Source organism: Rhinolophus sinicus, chromosome 13 (genome assembly GCF_057876585.1).
Source record: "Rhinolophus sinicus isolate RSI-liver-muscle chromosome 13, RSI-T2T, whole genome shotgun sequence".
Classification (NCBI taxonomy): Eukaryota; Metazoa; Chordata; class Mammalia; order Chiroptera; family Rhinolophidae; genus Rhinolophus; species Rhinolophus sinicus.
In genome coordinates, this window is record NC_142513.1 from 26,744,479 (window position 1) to 26,762,034 (window position 17,556).

General features: G+C 47.2%; 1 protein-coding gene across 1 annotated transcript in view; it reads left to right on the plus strand.

Moving 5' to 3' along the window:
* CDS2 (CDP-diacylglycerol synthase 2) overlaps nucleotides 1–13,077 on the plus strand; it is a 49,891-nt gene extending 36,814 nt beyond the window's left edge. Inside the window, exons 8-13 of the mRNA XM_019733760.3 lie at nucleotides 1,867–1,954; nucleotides 2,450–2,518; nucleotides 3,467–3,619; nucleotides 5,371–5,490; nucleotides 5,927–6,030; nucleotides 6,292–13,077. Of these exons, the coding sequence (XP_019589319.1) occupies nucleotides 1,867–1,954; nucleotides 2,450–2,518; nucleotides 3,467–3,619; nucleotides 5,371–5,490; nucleotides 5,927–6,030; nucleotides 6,292–6,421 (664 nt within the window). The 3' untranslated portion in view covers nucleotides 6,422–13,077. The remainder of the gene's footprint in view (nucleotides 1–1,866; nucleotides 1,955–2,449; nucleotides 2,519–3,466; nucleotides 3,620–5,370; nucleotides 5,491–5,926; nucleotides 6,031–6,291) is intronic.
* Nucleotides 13,078–17,556: the final 4,479 nt, after the last annotated feature.

Sequence of the window (17,556 nt, forward strand, 5' to 3'; positions counted from 1 at the left end):
TTGTACCATATAGGTTCGTGCAAGTGCCCTCTGTGATGTTCGCACAAGGACGCAACTGCCTAAGAATGTGTTTCTCAGAATGTATCCCTGTAGTTAAGTGGTGCACGACTGTACTGTTACTTAGTAGATTTTATTCCAGAAATGCAATGGTTTCAACAGGAAATCTATCAGCATTGATAGAAATCAGCAATTGGATAGTCTTAGTAAAGAAATGAAGGTGTATCTTAGTGTATATAAGAGAAATATTAAAGTATTGTGGATAGGACCCCAGACTGCACCTCTGTTTCCAGATCTCAGAATGAGGGTACAGTACTGCCCACCTCCTAAGGAATAAATTAGTAAATACATGTAAAGTGCTTAGAACAGAGACTAGCTCATGTAAATGTTAGACTTATGTATTATTGAAATTAAAGAAATTACAATGCAGTGGGGGGCATAGAGTTTCTTCCCTTCTTTCTGAGTTTTTGTTAGATGTTTCTTTTTTTTTTAAAATTAAATTTATTGGGGTGACAATTGTTAGTAAAATTACATAGATTTCAGGTGTACAATTCTGTATTACATCATTTATAAATCCCATTGTGTGTTCATCACCCAGAGTCAGTTCTCCTTCCATCACCATATATTTGATCCCCCTTACCTTCATCTCCCACCCCCCACCCAGATGTTTCTTAACAGTAGCACATGCTACGTCCTCATCTTTAGGGCCAGATATGCCACTTGTGTATACAGTGAGTAATATTAAAATCTCTAGTTACTGGTTTTCAGACTCAACTTACAAGACTTAAAATTATAGTTGTAGAATAGAGAGTATGTCCTAGAAGCCTTGACAAAGTAAATGTTATGTGTGGCTGGTGGGGGGGTAGTGGGAGGATACAGAGGCTGTGAATCCCTCCCTTAACCAGAAGTCAGAAAATTTTGCCTATAGTTGATAGGCCAGGAAATCGAGATTTATGTCTAGTGTGTTACACTGTAATAGAGGAAATAAAAAATAAAAAGTGATTGTCAGAGAGTAGAGAGTGAGGAGAGGCAGGTGATGGTACAAGTATGGAAACTGCCCCCTTTTTCATGGTAGGGATGACTAGACCAGCGGGGGAGGCAGAGAGGAAATCGCTGTGTATAGATGGTGATTTTGCCCTCATGGTAGTCCCAGGGAGAGGTAGGGCTCACCTAGAGCTAGTAATAAACAGTTAAAAAAAAGAAAAAGGTAAGTTATGAACTAGACATAAAATTCAGAGGGTGCTAAAAATATGTATACACATTTTAAGAGAGGAAAACTGTTTTAAAATTGTAATAATATATACTTATAACAAAAGATGAATACAAGTCACGCTTGACTTCTGCAATTACAAGAGGTGCTCAAAGTGGTTACCATCAGCGTCCAGACACTTCTGATTACAGCGAACTACTGCTTGAGCAACATTGACCAAAGTGTCCACTTGCATACATCTTTTTTGGCACCCCTGGTATATTAGAATTATGGAAGCAACTATTAAAAGAAGGAAAATCAGAAATGATTAAAAATGGCTATTTTGGGGAATGGATAGGGGTAGGAAAACTTTAATCTTTTTCTTTGCTTTACTGTTTATATTATCATGTACATAGATTACTTTATAATCAAAAAAGAACAAGTGACGTTTTATAGTCTGCCACCTTTATTTGTTCAGTAGTCATTCAGTCAATATTTGAATTCCTGCTACGTGCCAGGTATTAAGTGCAGCTTATTTAGTATTTCTTTTTTTAAAGTTTATTTCTTAATGGGTAACAAGTACTTTATAGGTTATTTTGGTACTGGAATTTATGAATGGTATGGACTTTTGAGGTATTATCATCATCTTGGTAGAGTTGATCCTTTGGGTTATTTCCTAGGTTCATTGTCCCCATTTCTTGTGTGATCTGTAATGACATCATGGCCTATATGTTTGGATTCTTCTTTGGTCGGACCCCACTCATCAAGGTAAACGGACTGCTCGCACATAAAATATCACCATAAGGGAAGGGTGGTGCTTTCAATACGAGTAGATCCGCTTGGGAGACAGAGGAGATCTAGCTGGTGTGTATGTCTTCAATGTCATCCTGGAGAAAGGCTGGCACTAAATTAGTTTTAAGAGAAAAGCCAAAGGAAAACATTGACAACTACCCACAGGAAGAAAATAGCTAATAAAGAAAATACTTTTATAGATTGTATAGACACATTTTGGGGTTTTTAATTTGAATCTGAGTGTTGCCATTAATTAGCATACTGTTTATAATATAAATACATGATTTGAATGACCAATTAAAACAGAAGGGAAACTGAGGTGAATCAGGCAGAGAACAAGGAAACCAACCAAGCATAGGGGTATTTGGAAGGGAAGGTGGTTAACAGTGAGGTTTTCAAGCAAGTATTCATTGTTCCCAAAGCCAGAGTTATCAAAATGCCCTTTGCTAAGAACTTGCTCTCTGTCCACAGCTGTCCCCAAAGAAGACCTGGGAAGGCTTCATCGGGGGCTTCTTTGCTACCGTGCTGTTTGGCCTTCTGGTAGGTGGTGGCTGCTGGCCGGGCCAGGGAGTGGACAGAGGCCTCACGCCCAGCTTCAAAGCCTGTCCATGGCTAGAGAGCATGTCTTCAAAGGCCAAGGACTCTGTCCTACTGAATGGGGACCTTGCCCTGAAGAGGGGCACCAGCGTGCCACACTCCGTAACTGATACAAGCAGTACCAGCTGTCCCTCATCCACCAGTTTTCAACTGGGGTCTTGGCAGTCAAGGAGCAGGGGCTGTACGCGCCTTGTGCTTCTCTCATGCTGAGGGGTGGCACCACTCAGCGGGTGGCGTTCTTGTCCAGGCATTTCATTTTTCAAGGTCAGGGTGATTCACCCCGGAGAGGAAGGGGTAAGGTGAGATATGCCAAGTGAGGAGACATATGCCACACCCGCCCAGATTTTCTCCTGTGTGTGCCCTGCCCGTACGTGGACCATCCTCCAGCCCTTTCAAGAGCATCACTCCCTGCTCTGACCCTAGGCCATCTCCCCTTCACAGTGTTGTCCAGCTGTCCTTCACGGCTGACTTCCCTGCCGTATTGCTCTTCCGCCTTCTTTCTCCTGGCTGCCTGCTTCTCACTGTACCATTCCCCTACCGCCTGCCTCCAGTTAGCGCAGTTTAGAGATCCTGAGAAAAACGGACTGTGGCTCCCCCCAAGTGGGGAGAAACTTCTTAGAGTTCTTTGCCCACGTTCCTCAGGTCTTTCCTGGATTCCTGTAGGACTGGGTGTTTGGGCAAGTATATGTGAGACCTCTGGGCTGTGAGTCCCGTCCCCCTCCCTCCCCAGTTCAGGGAAAGCACATGTGGTGAAACCTAAACCTGGTTGAGTGTATGGCTTACAGTTAGAGGGAGCTAGGCACTGTGAGGGACATGGCCAAACCAGGTGCCTGCTGCCCAGGAAGCATGGCGGAACCTGTCTCCTTTCCTGCCTCTGTTCTTCGTCCTCAGCTGTCCTATGTGATGTCTGGGTACAGATGCTTTGTCTGCCCTGTGGAGTATAACAATGACACCAACAGCTTCACCGTGGACTGTGAGCCCTCGCACCTGTTTCGCCTGCATGAGTACAACCTTCCTGAGGTCATCCAGTCGGCCATTGGCTGGGTATGTGCCACTCCCACGGGGGGAACTAACTTCAGTGGGGTAGTGACTGCAAAGAGAGAGGCCCCTCTCCACCACTGCTTTCCATCCAAAACACTACCTTCCTCTCTCCCCAAAGCTGTAAGCCCCGGGATGAGGGAGAATTGTTCAAGTGAGTGCAGGGGCGGGGCAGGAGGCGACCTTTCCTCCCACTTCAAATCATTAGGACCAGCGCCTCTCAAAGTGTGCTTTGGAGATCCTTTCAGGGGGTCAATGAGGTCACAACTGTTTTCATAATAATACATTATTTGCCTTTTTCATTGTGTTGATATTTGCTGTGATGGTGCAGAAGCAGTGATGGGTAAACCTGCTGGCACCTTAGCTTGAGTGAGGGCAGTGGCACCAAACTAGACTAAGTCATAGGATTCCTCACACAACACCCTCAGGAAAGATTAGCCAGTTCCTCTAAGAGTGGCTTTGGTGAAATAGTAACATTATTAATTTTAGTAAATCTCGACCCTTGGATATACACCTTTCCTAATACTCTTAGTACCAAAATGGAAAGTCTGCATAAAACACTTCTGCTAAATACTGAAGTACTTGCTTACCTAAGGGAAAAGCATGTGGTTACTTGTTTGACTTATGAACTGAACTAGCTGCTTTTTCATAAAAACATAATTTTTACCTGAAAAGAACTGACAAACTATAGTGTCTTAGACTTGGATATTTGACAGATATCTTTCTTGAAAATGGATAAAGCGAGCCTGTTACTTAAACGGAAGCCACTGACTGTAATTGTAACCAATGATACAATATGACTTTCAAGTGAAAAGTAGAATTTTGTAAAGTTTGTGCCTGCTGTTATGAGCTTCGCAGCTTCCTAATACTTAAAGGATTTGCTGATGAGATCTGTGGTGATTTTAATGTATAATGTTTTGACATTGTATAGCGAAATGTGTCTACATTTGGAAGAGTGATGTTACTCAGGGAACCAGTATTTTCTAAATGGCCAGTGCGTGGTATTACTCAGTCACACATGGGTAAAAGATCCACTCAAAGTGCAAGATAGAACAATGGATTTTAAGAGTGCAAAAATTTCATTGGTGGGATTTCAGATTCTATATTGTACCACATTTTTAAGGAACTACCGCTTATCAAGTTCTGGTATAGTGTCAAAGAATGCCTATAATTATCTGAAAAGATAGTACTAAAATACTCTTCCTTTTTTCAGCTACATGTATGTGTAAGGCTGGATTTTCTTCATGTACTTCAACCAAAACAACATACCATGCTTCCCCCAAAAATAAGACCTAGCTGGACCATCAGCTCTAGTGTGTCTTTTGGAGCGAAAATTAATATAAGACTTGGTCTTATTTTAATATGATGTAAGACTGGGTAATATAATATAATATATAATATAATACCAGGTCTTATATAATATAATATAGTATAATATAAGACTAGGTCTTATATAGTATAGTATAATGTAAGACCGGGTCTTATATTAATTTTTGCTTCAAAAGACGCATTAGAGCTGATGATCTGGCTAGTAGATCTTAGTTTGGGGAAAGCATGGTATCACAAAAAATGGAATGTAGAATATCTTAATGTCTTCTATTAAGCCAGACATTAGTGATTTAAAAAAAAATCATTCTTCTTACTAATTATGTTTTTTTGGGGAAATATAGTCAGTTGCATAAAGAGTTGTTTATGTCAACATGTAGGGAGGCCAGGCCTGCACGCACCTTGACTTTTACTCCATTTATTCTTCTCAGAAAATCGTCCGGATGTACCCCTTCCAGATTCACAGCATTGCCCTGTCCACCTTTGCCTCGCTCATCGGTCCCTTTGGAGGATTCTTTGCAAGTGGATTCAAACGAGCCTTTAAAATCAAAGTAGGAAAACCCTCTTCTCTGTTCCTCATTGTCTCCCAGCCAGGACCCTCTTCACCCACCTTCTGCCTTCCTCCCTCTGCCCCACCCCATCAACCACCACCCCCTGCAAAATACCAGGCTTTTAATGTGTGCTCTTCTTCACCCATGCTCAGAATTTTGGTAGGTTAAGTAAAAAGACAGTGTTTCCAGAACAGTCCAGTAGTTGGATTTTCAGTTTATTTGTTAATCATATCTTACATCTTCCTTCAAAAGTAACATTCTGTAATTTCCTAAGATTGTGTCCTATTACAGCCTCCGCATACGAGTCAATGCCCACTTCTCACTTTCCATTTCCCTCAGCTGCTCAGGACAGTAGCTGGACGTTGAGGTGGGACCGTAGGTCAGGGTTAGATCTTGGCGGAGCCAGGCTCACCAGTCCTTCTCGTGCCTCCAACAGGACTTTGCCAATACCATTCCTGGCCACGGAGGCATCATGGATCGCTTTGACTGCCAGTATCTGATGGCCACCTTTGTCAATGTGTACATCGCCAGTTTTATCAGGTACAGTGCCTTTCTATCTGAACTAAGTTGGCGGATTTTTAAATATGGTGCAATTCTAGAATTTTAGCTCTGTCTCAGTTTCAGTGAAAAGCAATTATGAATGCAGCTTTCCGTTGCTGCTATTTATGGATTCCCTGAGGCCCCTCTGTCCTCCACTAGTGAAGTTAGTAGGGAATCCAGAGGTGGGGGCAGCCACTTGGATAGTCAGGCCCTAGAAGTTGCTGGGTCCCCATCAGTGCTGTTTCTTCCCATTGCCTCCAGGGGCCCGAACCCGAGCAAGCTGATTCAGCAGTTCATGACCTTGCGGCCGGATCAGCAGCTGCACATCTTCAACACGCTCAAGTCTCACCTGACCGACAAGGGGATGCTGACAGGTGCCCCGGAGGACTAGCGGGGCCACGCAGGGCCGGGAGAGCCGGAGCAGGACTGCGCGAGGGGGCAGAGCTCCACGGCAAGCCCAGCTGCTGTGGCTTAGGCAATGGCAAGGCTTCAACTCACTGTCTTTTTGTTTTTTGTAGAGTGTTTTATATCTGTGGGTTTTTAAAAAAGTTGTACATACAGTCTATGTGCTTATGTTTTAGGTTGTGAGTGAACTACAGCTTTGAGTTGGAATGAAGTCATGGGGTAAAAATCTGGGTTTTTTAAATGTTTTAAAAACCTGGAAGCCAGTGTTGCCCAGCTCAGGTGTGGCTGCGTGGCGCTTCTAGCTCCCATCAGCTGAAGGTTTCTGGGCTCCATCAGAGAGAGTGGCTGTTCATCTGTGTCCAACCAGTTCAGGGCCCCCCATATTTGTCTTTGTTTTCCTTCCCCGCCAGCAGGGAAGAGGTGCACGGCTTGGATGCCTTTGCTACTGGAGAGCTTTCACCCAAGCTGCTCTGGAACCCCTGCCTTCGCGCTCCAGGGGGGTTGCCTTCTCTAGGCTGGAGGGACAAAGGCTAACCGATCAGATAAGCATTCTATCCACATGAAATCCTGTGGCACATGAGCTCTGCTTTATGATATGGGTTCACCTTATTTCATCACAGACGGAAAGAAGTTTTCAGTTTTTATTTGCTTCAGTAAGCACGAAAAATTATTTATAATAGTCTGGAAGATGAAACACACTGTAATATTTCAAGTGTATGCAGTAGAATGTACTGTAACTGAGCCCCTTCCCACATGTTTAGGCTCAAGTGGCTCCCGTGGGGCAGCCCAGCTACTGTGTCTTTTCAGGGATGATGGTGTTCATGTTTGTGCTGCAGGCGGGTTGCCGCCGAATGCTTTCTGGGGCCTTCCCATTAGGCAGGGGGCAGCAGGCTTCTCGCTCGTGCACCCTTTGCCTGACCGACCACCCATGTAGCTGCTGTGTTGTATATATAGTACTCTTAAGGCAAGTGTGTATTGTGTATGTGTTTTAAAAAATTACTTTTCTTATAGTGATTTCAATTGTACCATGACTTCTTCACTGAAACCACAAGGTCCTGCTTAAAACTCGGGAAAAGCCAACCCAGTTAGAGGTTTGACCGTTCTGAAGATTAAATGCACACTTTTTCTATAATGTGACCAGTTAAATGTAGTTTGTGTTTTACTGGGGGACCTTTTTTATTTTCCCAAAAAAAACCCAAAAACCAAAACTGTGATTCCCCTCACCCCACCCCCTTCCTAATTAAAGGAGTGAGGTTGACTTTGGGAAGAGGGTACAGGAGAGACAACTCGGTGCCCACATGTGTTCAGTTATTCTGTGCCGCATTGGTTCTCATTGCCAAAGGAGGTGTAATGGCTTGCTTCAGCACCTTGGTCTGGTGCTGGTTTGTTTTGTTTCTCTTTAAAACAGCCTTCCTGCCTCCCTGAAAGCTCACACTGTCCGGATCACGGAAGCGCCCAGCACAGGGCTGACCCCTCTCGACGTTTCAGCTCACAGTGCCTGCATGACCTTCCCCCATGCAGGCAGCACTGAAGCTTCTTTCTTTTGAACTTTTACTTCCGTTTTAGCCCACGGCTTTTCTTTTTCAGGTTCAAGTCCCCCTTAAAAACAAAATGTGGTCTTTTTGCGTGGGGTTTCAGTCTTGGCTGTGTGACCCTAGGCAGGACGCATCACCCTCTGGGTCCTTGTTTTCCGAGCTGCCGTCTAATTCTAGAATTCCACGGTTCTGGCTGAGCAAGTGCATGTCATCAGAGGCTGCCGTGGGTATGGAGTCATGTCCTGGGCACCCAAAAGCAAGTGCTTTCGGGCCTTTTCTAAATGCTTGTCCTTAGGATGAGGCAGTGTATCAGCAACAAGTTAAACAGTGGAGGTGATTAATAATGAGTCCAGTTTTCTCACTGATGAATGAACTTGGTTTCCCAAACCAGAGACAGAGGGCACCTCATTTGTCTCATGCTGCCCCATTGTGGGCATATGGTGGGTCCTTGGTTGCAGGGAGTCTCAGCTGGGACCCAATAGCAGAGAGCCACTCTTTACGGCTGCCTTTGGGGTCAGGGTGCCTGGCACATTCCTTTGTGGAAGTGGTCACTGATGGGGCACCCAGGGGTCCTGGGGTCCTGGGAAGCTGAAGCTCGATGCTCACCAGAGCTGCCAGCAGGAAGGCCAGAGGTGCAGCTTGGGTTTTGCTTTCTTCCGATCTCCCCACACTTTCTGGTGAACAACGGAATTTCCTAGTGGGGGAGTCAGGAGAGCAATGCCACCTTGTGTCTATATAGCACAATTTTTTCTTCCATTTATTGAAGGTATTTCACTTTTCAGGTGAGATTCAAGAGAGTATTTTAACATCTACCTGTGCAGCTCTTAATGGTGTAACTTGCTTCAGATCCATTTTGTGTGTGTGAGAAATAAAATGTGACTGAAACTGTGTGCCCTCCCTTGTGAATTCAGTGTCTCACTTGCACGCAAGGCTTTATGTTTCCCACTTCTTTTTGTATTCATAAATATCGTGCAGGCCTGACTTAGAGATTTTTGTTTTGTTTTCCCGTTTGAATCCTATGCATTCTCACAACAGCCTTCCAAGGCTCCTCGGGTGAGAGTCGTGGGCACCTTGCTGGTGAGGAAGTTGAGGGCCAGACAGGGGGAGCTCGCTTCCCCAGGGTCATGGGGTGAAGTCGAGACGCCATCTTGCTGTCCGCCCACCAGGGCAAGGACCAGATCAGCACTGCCTCCCTGAAGCATAGGAGGCCTGAGCTTTGCAGCAGGTGAGAGCTTAAGTTGCTGTTAGCTCGTAACTAGGGACATAAAGGAAGTGATGAACAGGGCGTTACAGAAACCAGGGAGTGTCTGCAGAGGGCTGAGCCTGGGCGTCCTCCCTGGTGAGTTCTACTTGTCCCTGCTCACAGGACACCTGAATCTTTTCCCTTTGTGTGCGCATGCCACCCCCTTAACCGCTCTCAGCATCACGGAAGTTCAGACTTAGACTTAGTTTTATTCCTGGGAGTGAAACCCTCTGAGGCAGCCTGGACCTTGTTTATGTTTATGTTTATTAGTTTTTGCCTGTTTGATATTCTGAGCATTTTAGTAGCTATAGTTTAACTATATTTTTTAAAAAAATTTATTCTTAGTGTTGTACAATTCTGTAATATATTTTTGAAACTAGTGTATCAGAAGGGGGTGAAATGTAACTTTTAACCTTAACACAGGTGGACTTTTTAAATGGTATTTGTCTTTTCCCACTGGGCTTCTTATCTTATAAGTTGACTTAATTTCTGCAAGAATATTCCAAAAATATATTTTAAGGGACATGAAGCAGACCCTGTGATTTGAGTCTAAGCTAGTTGCTGAGTTGGCTAGAGGCTAATTTGAGTGGATCCTTGAGTTCGGATATTCAGACTGCCAGTGAGTTCCCAGCACGCTCAGGATTTTCCCAGCTGTTGCCAGGGATGGGAGCGGGGAGGATATGAATGACTCAGGGCCAAGAGTATCATTGCTTAGAAAACTACAGCAGTGGCCTGTTCCTTAAGCCCACCCAAGGTCACTTTCCAAGGGAGTCGCTTTTCATTACCAAATGTGATACGTCACTGCTGAAACTTCTTCCTGTGTCACTGATATGTTAGGTACCGTTGCCTTTGCTTTTTTGGAGTAACTCACATCTGTGCCACCCTTGGATTATGTGCGGAGAAAAGGGTGGAGTGGGGAAGGGAATTTCACTTAGACTCAGGGCTCCTGTTCTTCCAAAGTCAGGGTGGGGAGGAAGAGCTGAGAGGAGGATGTCCCGGTGACTGCTGTGGACACATCACGAGACAGTAAACCATGGAAAGACTCTCACCATGCTGTCTGCGCAGGGGCTCTGAAAGAGCAGCTCCCTCAAGGAAGGGGCTGATTCTTGGCAGGGCTTCATATTCTGTCCTTGTCTTAGGGAAAACAAACTTGCTTTTCCCTTGATCACCCTCCACACAGTTGCCCAGCTTCCAATTTTTAAAGAGATGGAACAGCTCCCACTTTTGAGTTGGTTTCCTTTGTTGGGTGGGGGCCTCGTGGCATGACCTACTGCATGGCATGACCGACTGCGTGGCATGACCTTGGCATTTGGACCAAGTGATGATGAAAGCCTAATTTAAAGACCTCTTCTAGGCTCATTTCCTCTTGGTCCTGGACTCTGCTCACCTATGTCTTCTACAGAAGGTGGGTCCCATTCTTGGTGAGTAGCGGGGTCCCAGCTGCTGACTGCCTGTATCGTTTGAAAGTTGCCCCATCTTTCTGTCCCCACCCCTGCCTCAGGTTGACCGGGAGTGACTTTCCTCACCTGGGCTCAGGCAGGTAGAGGCTGTTGATCTTACCTGAGGCTGACTCTTATCTGAGAGTCACCTGTTTGTATGTGGACCATGTTTTCAAAAGCAAAGAAATCTTAGCTGTGAGGGCAGTTTGGGTGGTATGCTTTGGATGCTAGAGTGTTGGTGGTTTTGGAACATGTGGATGAATTATGAGAATAGAGGGCAGAATATGTGATGTCTAAGATTTTTTGGCCAGTGGGTTTCGAGTCCACTGGCTATTTGAAAATCCTGCCCCCTCTCCGACCGTCCTCCACTAAATGCCTATCTACTGAGGCTCCGTTTCTTTTTTTTTCTTCTTGAGCTAGTAAGTTATCAGCAGTGTGTTTATTAATAATAGTTGCAGTAATAGTAATAGTGCTTAATACGTGCCAGGCACAGTGCTAAGGGTTTACCTATATTATCCCTTTTAATCCAGAAATCAACCTTTGATTAGGTATTATTTCCATTTTATAGATGAGGGCACTGAGGCACCATGGCAGGCTGAGTGCTGTGGTTAAGAAGGCAGATGTCGGGCTCAAACAGCCCTAGGTCTGGGCAGGTTACTATGTGCAACTCGGGCCCAACTGGGTGTGATAACAGCACCTCCCTTGTGGGATTGTTCTGAGGATTTTATGAGATAACGCACGTGAGCATTTAGCACAGTGCCTGGTACATAGTAAGTCTTAGTAAATGGTAGTTATTTTTGCTGTACTCAGCTGGTTATTTGAACCCAAGTTGGTGTGATGCCAGAGACTGGGTTCTCAGCCACGACACTGCCACCTGCCCTGCATGCAGCCTGGGTGTGCAAGGTCTGGGCAGCCATTACACTACCCTTCTGCGAGACGCGGTCCAATTGTCACACCCACCTCTAGCGCCTGGGTGCTGCACACTTCATTTAGAAGGCCAGCTTGACCAAAGGAAAGAGGACGTGAGGATATTCTGAAGTTCTCCATACTTAGAAGAGTTTCCCTGAGCTCTTGCCCACTTCCTGCTGCCCCTAATCTGGACCTTCCACATGGAAGGAGGTGCCACCAGTGGTGCCTCAGCTCTTTGGGCAGTGGGGGTCTATCTGTGACTGCCTCCAGACCCCATTTCCCCCTCTGGCCAAGAGCTGTGTTCTGTGCACACAGCTCAGGAACCTGCAGCAGTGCCCTATACAAGTGGACATCTTGGGCCCAGAAGAGTGGGGAAAAGAGAAACCATCTCTGGAGCAGATTTTAATACAGACAAAGACTAAAAGCCCTGCCAACACCCTTACAACGTAACCTGCCAGGGCCTGTGTTTCATGGTTTCTTCAAAGTATTCATGGGATAGAAGCAGGTGACCACTGAGGTTGGATGATATGGGGTATTTCTGTTGGGTTCTCGGTAAGCAAGGGATCATACATGAATGAACGGAGAGCAGGCAGGCACTGAATTGACTGAAAAATATTTGTTTTTTAGATAGAAATGGAGTTGAGAGAGAGAGAGAGATTGTGTTTGTGTTTGTGTGCGTGGTAGACAGTTCTTTACTTTGACAGAGGACCTGTGAAATTCTCAAGGCGATGGAATAATAAGAACTTAGAACTACCGGCTTGCCTTTGGACAGTTTCCTGGGCGTTAGTGGGGAGTGAAGACCAGACCCAAAGGCCCATCGTGTTTACCGATCTCCTTTTCAGTTAATGAAGTTATGATTACGGCCGGAATCTGGAGAACCTGCTTGTAGAGGTGTTTAGTAAACGGCTGTTGTGACGGACTCTTCCTGGACTTGTCCTCTCGTCCTTCTGGACTCATGTTTGCCTGGCCTGACACTTCCTCCCTCATTGCTACATCTAATGGGCCCAGGCAGCTTTTTATCTGTCGAGAAAAAGGCTCCGCTCGGGGCGGGGGTCCCCTGGACATCAGTGCCCCTGCATTGGGGGGGCCCTAGCTCTTTGCAGCTTCCTGAGGCTTTTCCTGTACGTAGCACTCAGAGGGTTTAGCCATCTGGTGAGTCTGTCCCAAGTGAAACTTTGCTAATGGCTTCCACATCTGTCTCTGCCCTCTACTACCGAAACACCTTTCTCACCTCTCTTAGGTTCAAGTCCCGGTTTTGCTGGCTCTGTGCCAAGGAACGCCCGATTAGAAAGATTTTCTAGCTGCTGCGCCTTTCACCCGATGGGCGTTCACCGGATCCATGTGTTCGTGCCACTGCTGAGCTTCCTGTGTGCACTGTGTGATCAGTGTTAGACAATACATGTAGATGTATTTTCGCTGCAGTGTCAGAACATGATGTACTGTACATTGGAAAGTATTTACCTTATTTATGTACCTGAATGTTCCTATTACGCAAATAAACATCTATTAAATTCTAGATCCCGTGTGCTTCCTGATGGGGGACTGCTCGCTGGTGTGAGCTGGGGGCGTGATTGTGTGGAACCAGCGTCACTTCCCAGGTGCTGCCGCCCATCAGAGACTCCCTCTGCCCTTGGCCTTTGCAGCCTCCTCTCCTTGCTTTCCTCTTGCCTCCTGGGCTGCTCCCTCAGCCGCCTTTCTGGGCATCTTCTCTCCCGCCCGGCCGGCCCCTAGATGGTGACATTCTGCTCGAGGCTCTCCCACCACGGAACCCCCTCATGGGTGTTCTCACCCACTCTCACAGCTCCGATTCCCACACTCAGCTGCACGATTCCAGGTCTATGTCCCCAAACTGGATGGCTCTGCAAGGCCTCTTCGAGGGGAGGACCAAACCCAAACCCGGCCCTTTTCCTACACCTGCCCCAGTCGGTGTTCTTAACCCCACCCACACCCCCACCCCCACCCCCACCCCCGCATTGTTACAGAAGCCCATCACTAGGCGCGAGCTCATCAGTAACCAAGGCCTGACCCCGTCCACCTTCATCCTGACTGCAGCCTGGCTCCCAATGCTAATCCACTCCTTACACTGTACAGGTGGGAGAGCTTTCTCTGCTCCATGCCTTCCTATGGCCTTAGGTCGAATTTCAGCCTTGTTAATGAGGTTCCCCAGGCCCGCCCATCTGACCCCGCACTTAGGGTCTGTCCTCTTTCAGCCACTCTGGTCCCTGCCCCTTTGTGCCAGGTGCTCTGGTCTCCTGGCCTTCCCACATGCAGCTGCTTCTGCCGGATTTCCTTCTCCCCCTGCTTCCCCGGCTCCCCTCAGCCTGCCTCACTCCTGCTCAGCTTATGGTCCCCCCAGCAGCAGCACCTGCTCTGGAGGCCCCCACCCCAGGACTCTGCTTTACTGGTCAGAGTGGGCCCTGGTGGGAGGGGAGAGGAGAGGGTGCCCCGAATCTGAAGTCTTCGGAGAGAGCCCTCCAACCCCTCCCCCCTCACACCATCCCACATGTTGTGGGCCAGTGGGACCTCCAGATTGTTTGTCTTTTGGACAGGGGCCTCTGCCTTTCTCACCGGTGGGACTTCTGGAACGAATTGCTTCCCAACACTCAAGGTGCAAAAAACACTGCATTTACTTACTTTCCTAAGTCCAACAAAATCTGACTCCAAGCCATGGGTTTCCAAGGTTGAGAAAACCAACGTTAGTTATTTTCCCTGGCTGCCTTGCGCTCGTGTGTTGCACCAGGAACCAAGGGCTTGTGTGGGGATGGAGAAGTGGTGAGGGCCCCAGTCTCCAGTCCGTCTGCTGGTTCTTGTTCAAGCCTGAGAGGCCCAGCTGCTCTCTCTGAGGAGGCCCCAGTCAGTGGTATCATGGCCCCCTACCCTGGTCACCTGTGCAACCATGTGCATCTGGCTACCTTCCACCCCAGTCCTCGGTGATCTCCGTGCATTCAACAAACCCTTATGGGATTTCTGCTCTCCGCTTGGCCTTGTCTGGAAACTAGAAATGAAGCAACAAAGCCAGCACAGTCCCTGTCATCGTGGAGCTCATTTTAGGAGAGGGTGGCAAACATGTGAAAATGGTGTTAGATGGACAAAGTGTAGGCAGGCGAGGGGAGCAGGGAGTGCTGCTGGGGAGAGGCGACAATTTTAAATAGGGCGATCAGGGAAGGCCTTGCTGCCAAGGTGATGTTTGGGCAAAGGGACACGACCTGCAGGATGTGGGGAAGGGCGTTCCAGGAGGCCCAGAGCGTGTGTGAAGAGACCTGTGTCCGAGGAAGTGCTACGGTGGATGAAGCAGGGTGAGGACCGGGCAGTGAAAAGAGGTCCTGGAGAGAGTGGCTAATTATGCAGGGCTGAGGCCACTGGCTTTTACTCTGAGCAAGATGGGAAGCTATTGGAGAGTTTAGAGCTGATGTTTGTCTTCAAAGACTCACTCTGCTGTGCTAAGAACAGATATTAGAGGGGCCAGGGTAGAAGCAGGGAGACGGGGGGCCGGGGGGTGGATCAGCTCGGGTCATGCGGTGAGAAACAGATCGTATAATTTGCCGAAGGATTCCATATGATGTGGGAGAGAAGAGGACTCAAGGATGGCCAACATGTTGCTGTCCTGGGCAACCGGAAGAAGGACGTCGCCATTTTTCAGAGCAGAAAAGGGCTGTGGGAGGACAGATGTGGGGTGGGAGGTGGAACAGAGAGGGAAGATCAGGAGTTTGGTTTTACACACAGTAGGTCTGACATGCCTGTGAATATCCACGTGGGGATGTCCAGCCCAGGGGTGGTCAGGGTGTGGATATTATTCTGCACCAAGAGCCAGGAGACTGGATGAGATCAGAGATGGAGAAGAGTTGAGGTTCACAGCCAAGCGCTTTCCTCTACGAGGAAGGATACCATTACCTTTTTGGTCTCCTGGAGGTAGGTCAGGGAGGGAAAGAAAGCAAGAGTGACTTCCATATTTGGTTATTCAGAGGATAGATAGGCAGTTGGGATGGAAAGCCCCAGAGAATGGACTGATGGCCTGGCCACGATATCCTAAATAAAAAACCATCATCTCCCCATATTTACCAAATGACATTGCCAGTTCCCAAATCAACCAAAAACCGGAGAACTCTCAAATAGAATAAAACCAGGTGGCCACTTTCCTTGCCGTCTTCTCAGTTTGAACAAGAAACCTCCATCCGATGGAGACTACATTCAGGATAAATTCTAGTCTGCATTTGACCAAGGCCCATCGTGCAGCAAAGATGGGCCCTCTGAGCTTGTTCACAGGGTCCCGATTTCTCTGAGATTCAAAGCTCATTCAAAGGAATGCATTCCAAGCCAGTGATTCTCACCCTTGGGTGCACTTTAGAATCACCTGAGGAACTTAAAAAAATCTCAGTGCCCAGGTAGCACCCGAGACCAATCACATCAGAATCTCTGGGGAAGGAACTCAGGCATCAATGTGTTAAAAAAATTCCCCAGTAATTCCAATGGGCAGCCAAGGTTGAGAATCAGGGGTGGAAACTCCCTCTAGTGAATCCATCCCCTGTCTGATCCCCTCCCCCCACAAGTGGTCCTTGCCGTCTGTGGGAGCGTCCCCAGGCAAAACCTCAGGGGGTCCTGAGTGAGCTTCTGGTACAATCATTGGAATGGTCCACCCCAGGAACCGGTGCAGAACGACGTGTGCTTCCCAGCATCCCACCCAGTGCTCATCTGTCTTCCTGCATCTCACAGACGGTGTCTGTTCTTCTTTGCCCGACAAACAGAATGTTTTTCATGTGCCCCCAGCTAGCTCCTCCCCTCGCCTCCCAGCCTTCTCTTTCCAAGCTCCCCATCTTACTCTCTACACTCTTCCTCACAAGGAATGCTTTCCAGCTCCATCAGTATGCTGGCCAGTGTGTGGACAGACACAACTTTATCCTTTTGGGGGTCCCCTGTCATTGCCCGTTGTTGTGAATATGTGTGTGCTTTGATGGGGGTACACATGGGGTCCAATGGGTACTGCCCAAGAGGTAGCTTCTTCCTTCTGTTGTGTCAAGGGTTTCGCTACTCCCTGTCTACCCTGACTGTCATGATTTCATCAAGAAGAGGAGCCCAGGAGGGGGCCCTGTGGGTAATCAATTTGCAGTCTCCTATGGACTCCATCAGTTACTAGAGAAAGTTCCAGGAGAGCTGTGGTGGGTGGCTTCCTGAAGGTGCAATTTACCTTTTTACTTGGAATAGTTTCAGATTTGTAGAAAAGTTTTAACACAGTATAAAGAATTCCCTACATCACCAAAATTCCCCAAATGTTAACATGTTACATTTGCTTATTATCTCTCTTTCTACACACACACACACACACACACACACACACACACACACACGCACTTTTTCTGAATTGTTTGAAAGTTGTAGAAAATAACGCCCTTTTACTGTTTTGTAACATTATTTAAATTTCACCAGTTATCCCAATGGTGTTCTTCATAGCAAAATAGTATATATGGTTTTGGCTGGTGCAATTTGAGGGGCTCTTCAGCGGCTTTGAGATGAGAACTCCCCCAACTGCCTCCCTCCTCCCACCCCAAGCCCTCACTCAGCAAGGCATGAGCTGGAGACCTAGGTGAAAACATGCTCAGCCCAGCGGGGCAGTGCTGCCATATGCCCAGCAGAGGGCAGCAGTGGGTCACAAGCGAGGTGCAGGTTTTTGGATTGAGACATCTGGGTGAAATCCTGGCCCAGCACTCAACTGGCCTTGTGATCTTAAACAAAGCACTCAACCTCTCAGCCTCCTCTTCTGTGAAATGGAGATAAGTGGGAAAATATGCAAAGCACTGGTCCAGCCCCTAACACCTACTCATCACTTGGTCTGAGAAGTGAACTTCTGGGGGATGCAAGGGAACGAGTTGTGAAGGGGGTGCAAGTGAAGGCAGGGCCAGGGCTGGACACAGAAGCTGGGGAACTGAGAAGGAAGCACCCTTGCGAAGGAAGGAAGGGGAACTGCAGTTATAACTGCAGTTGAGTTTACTTACCATGGGCA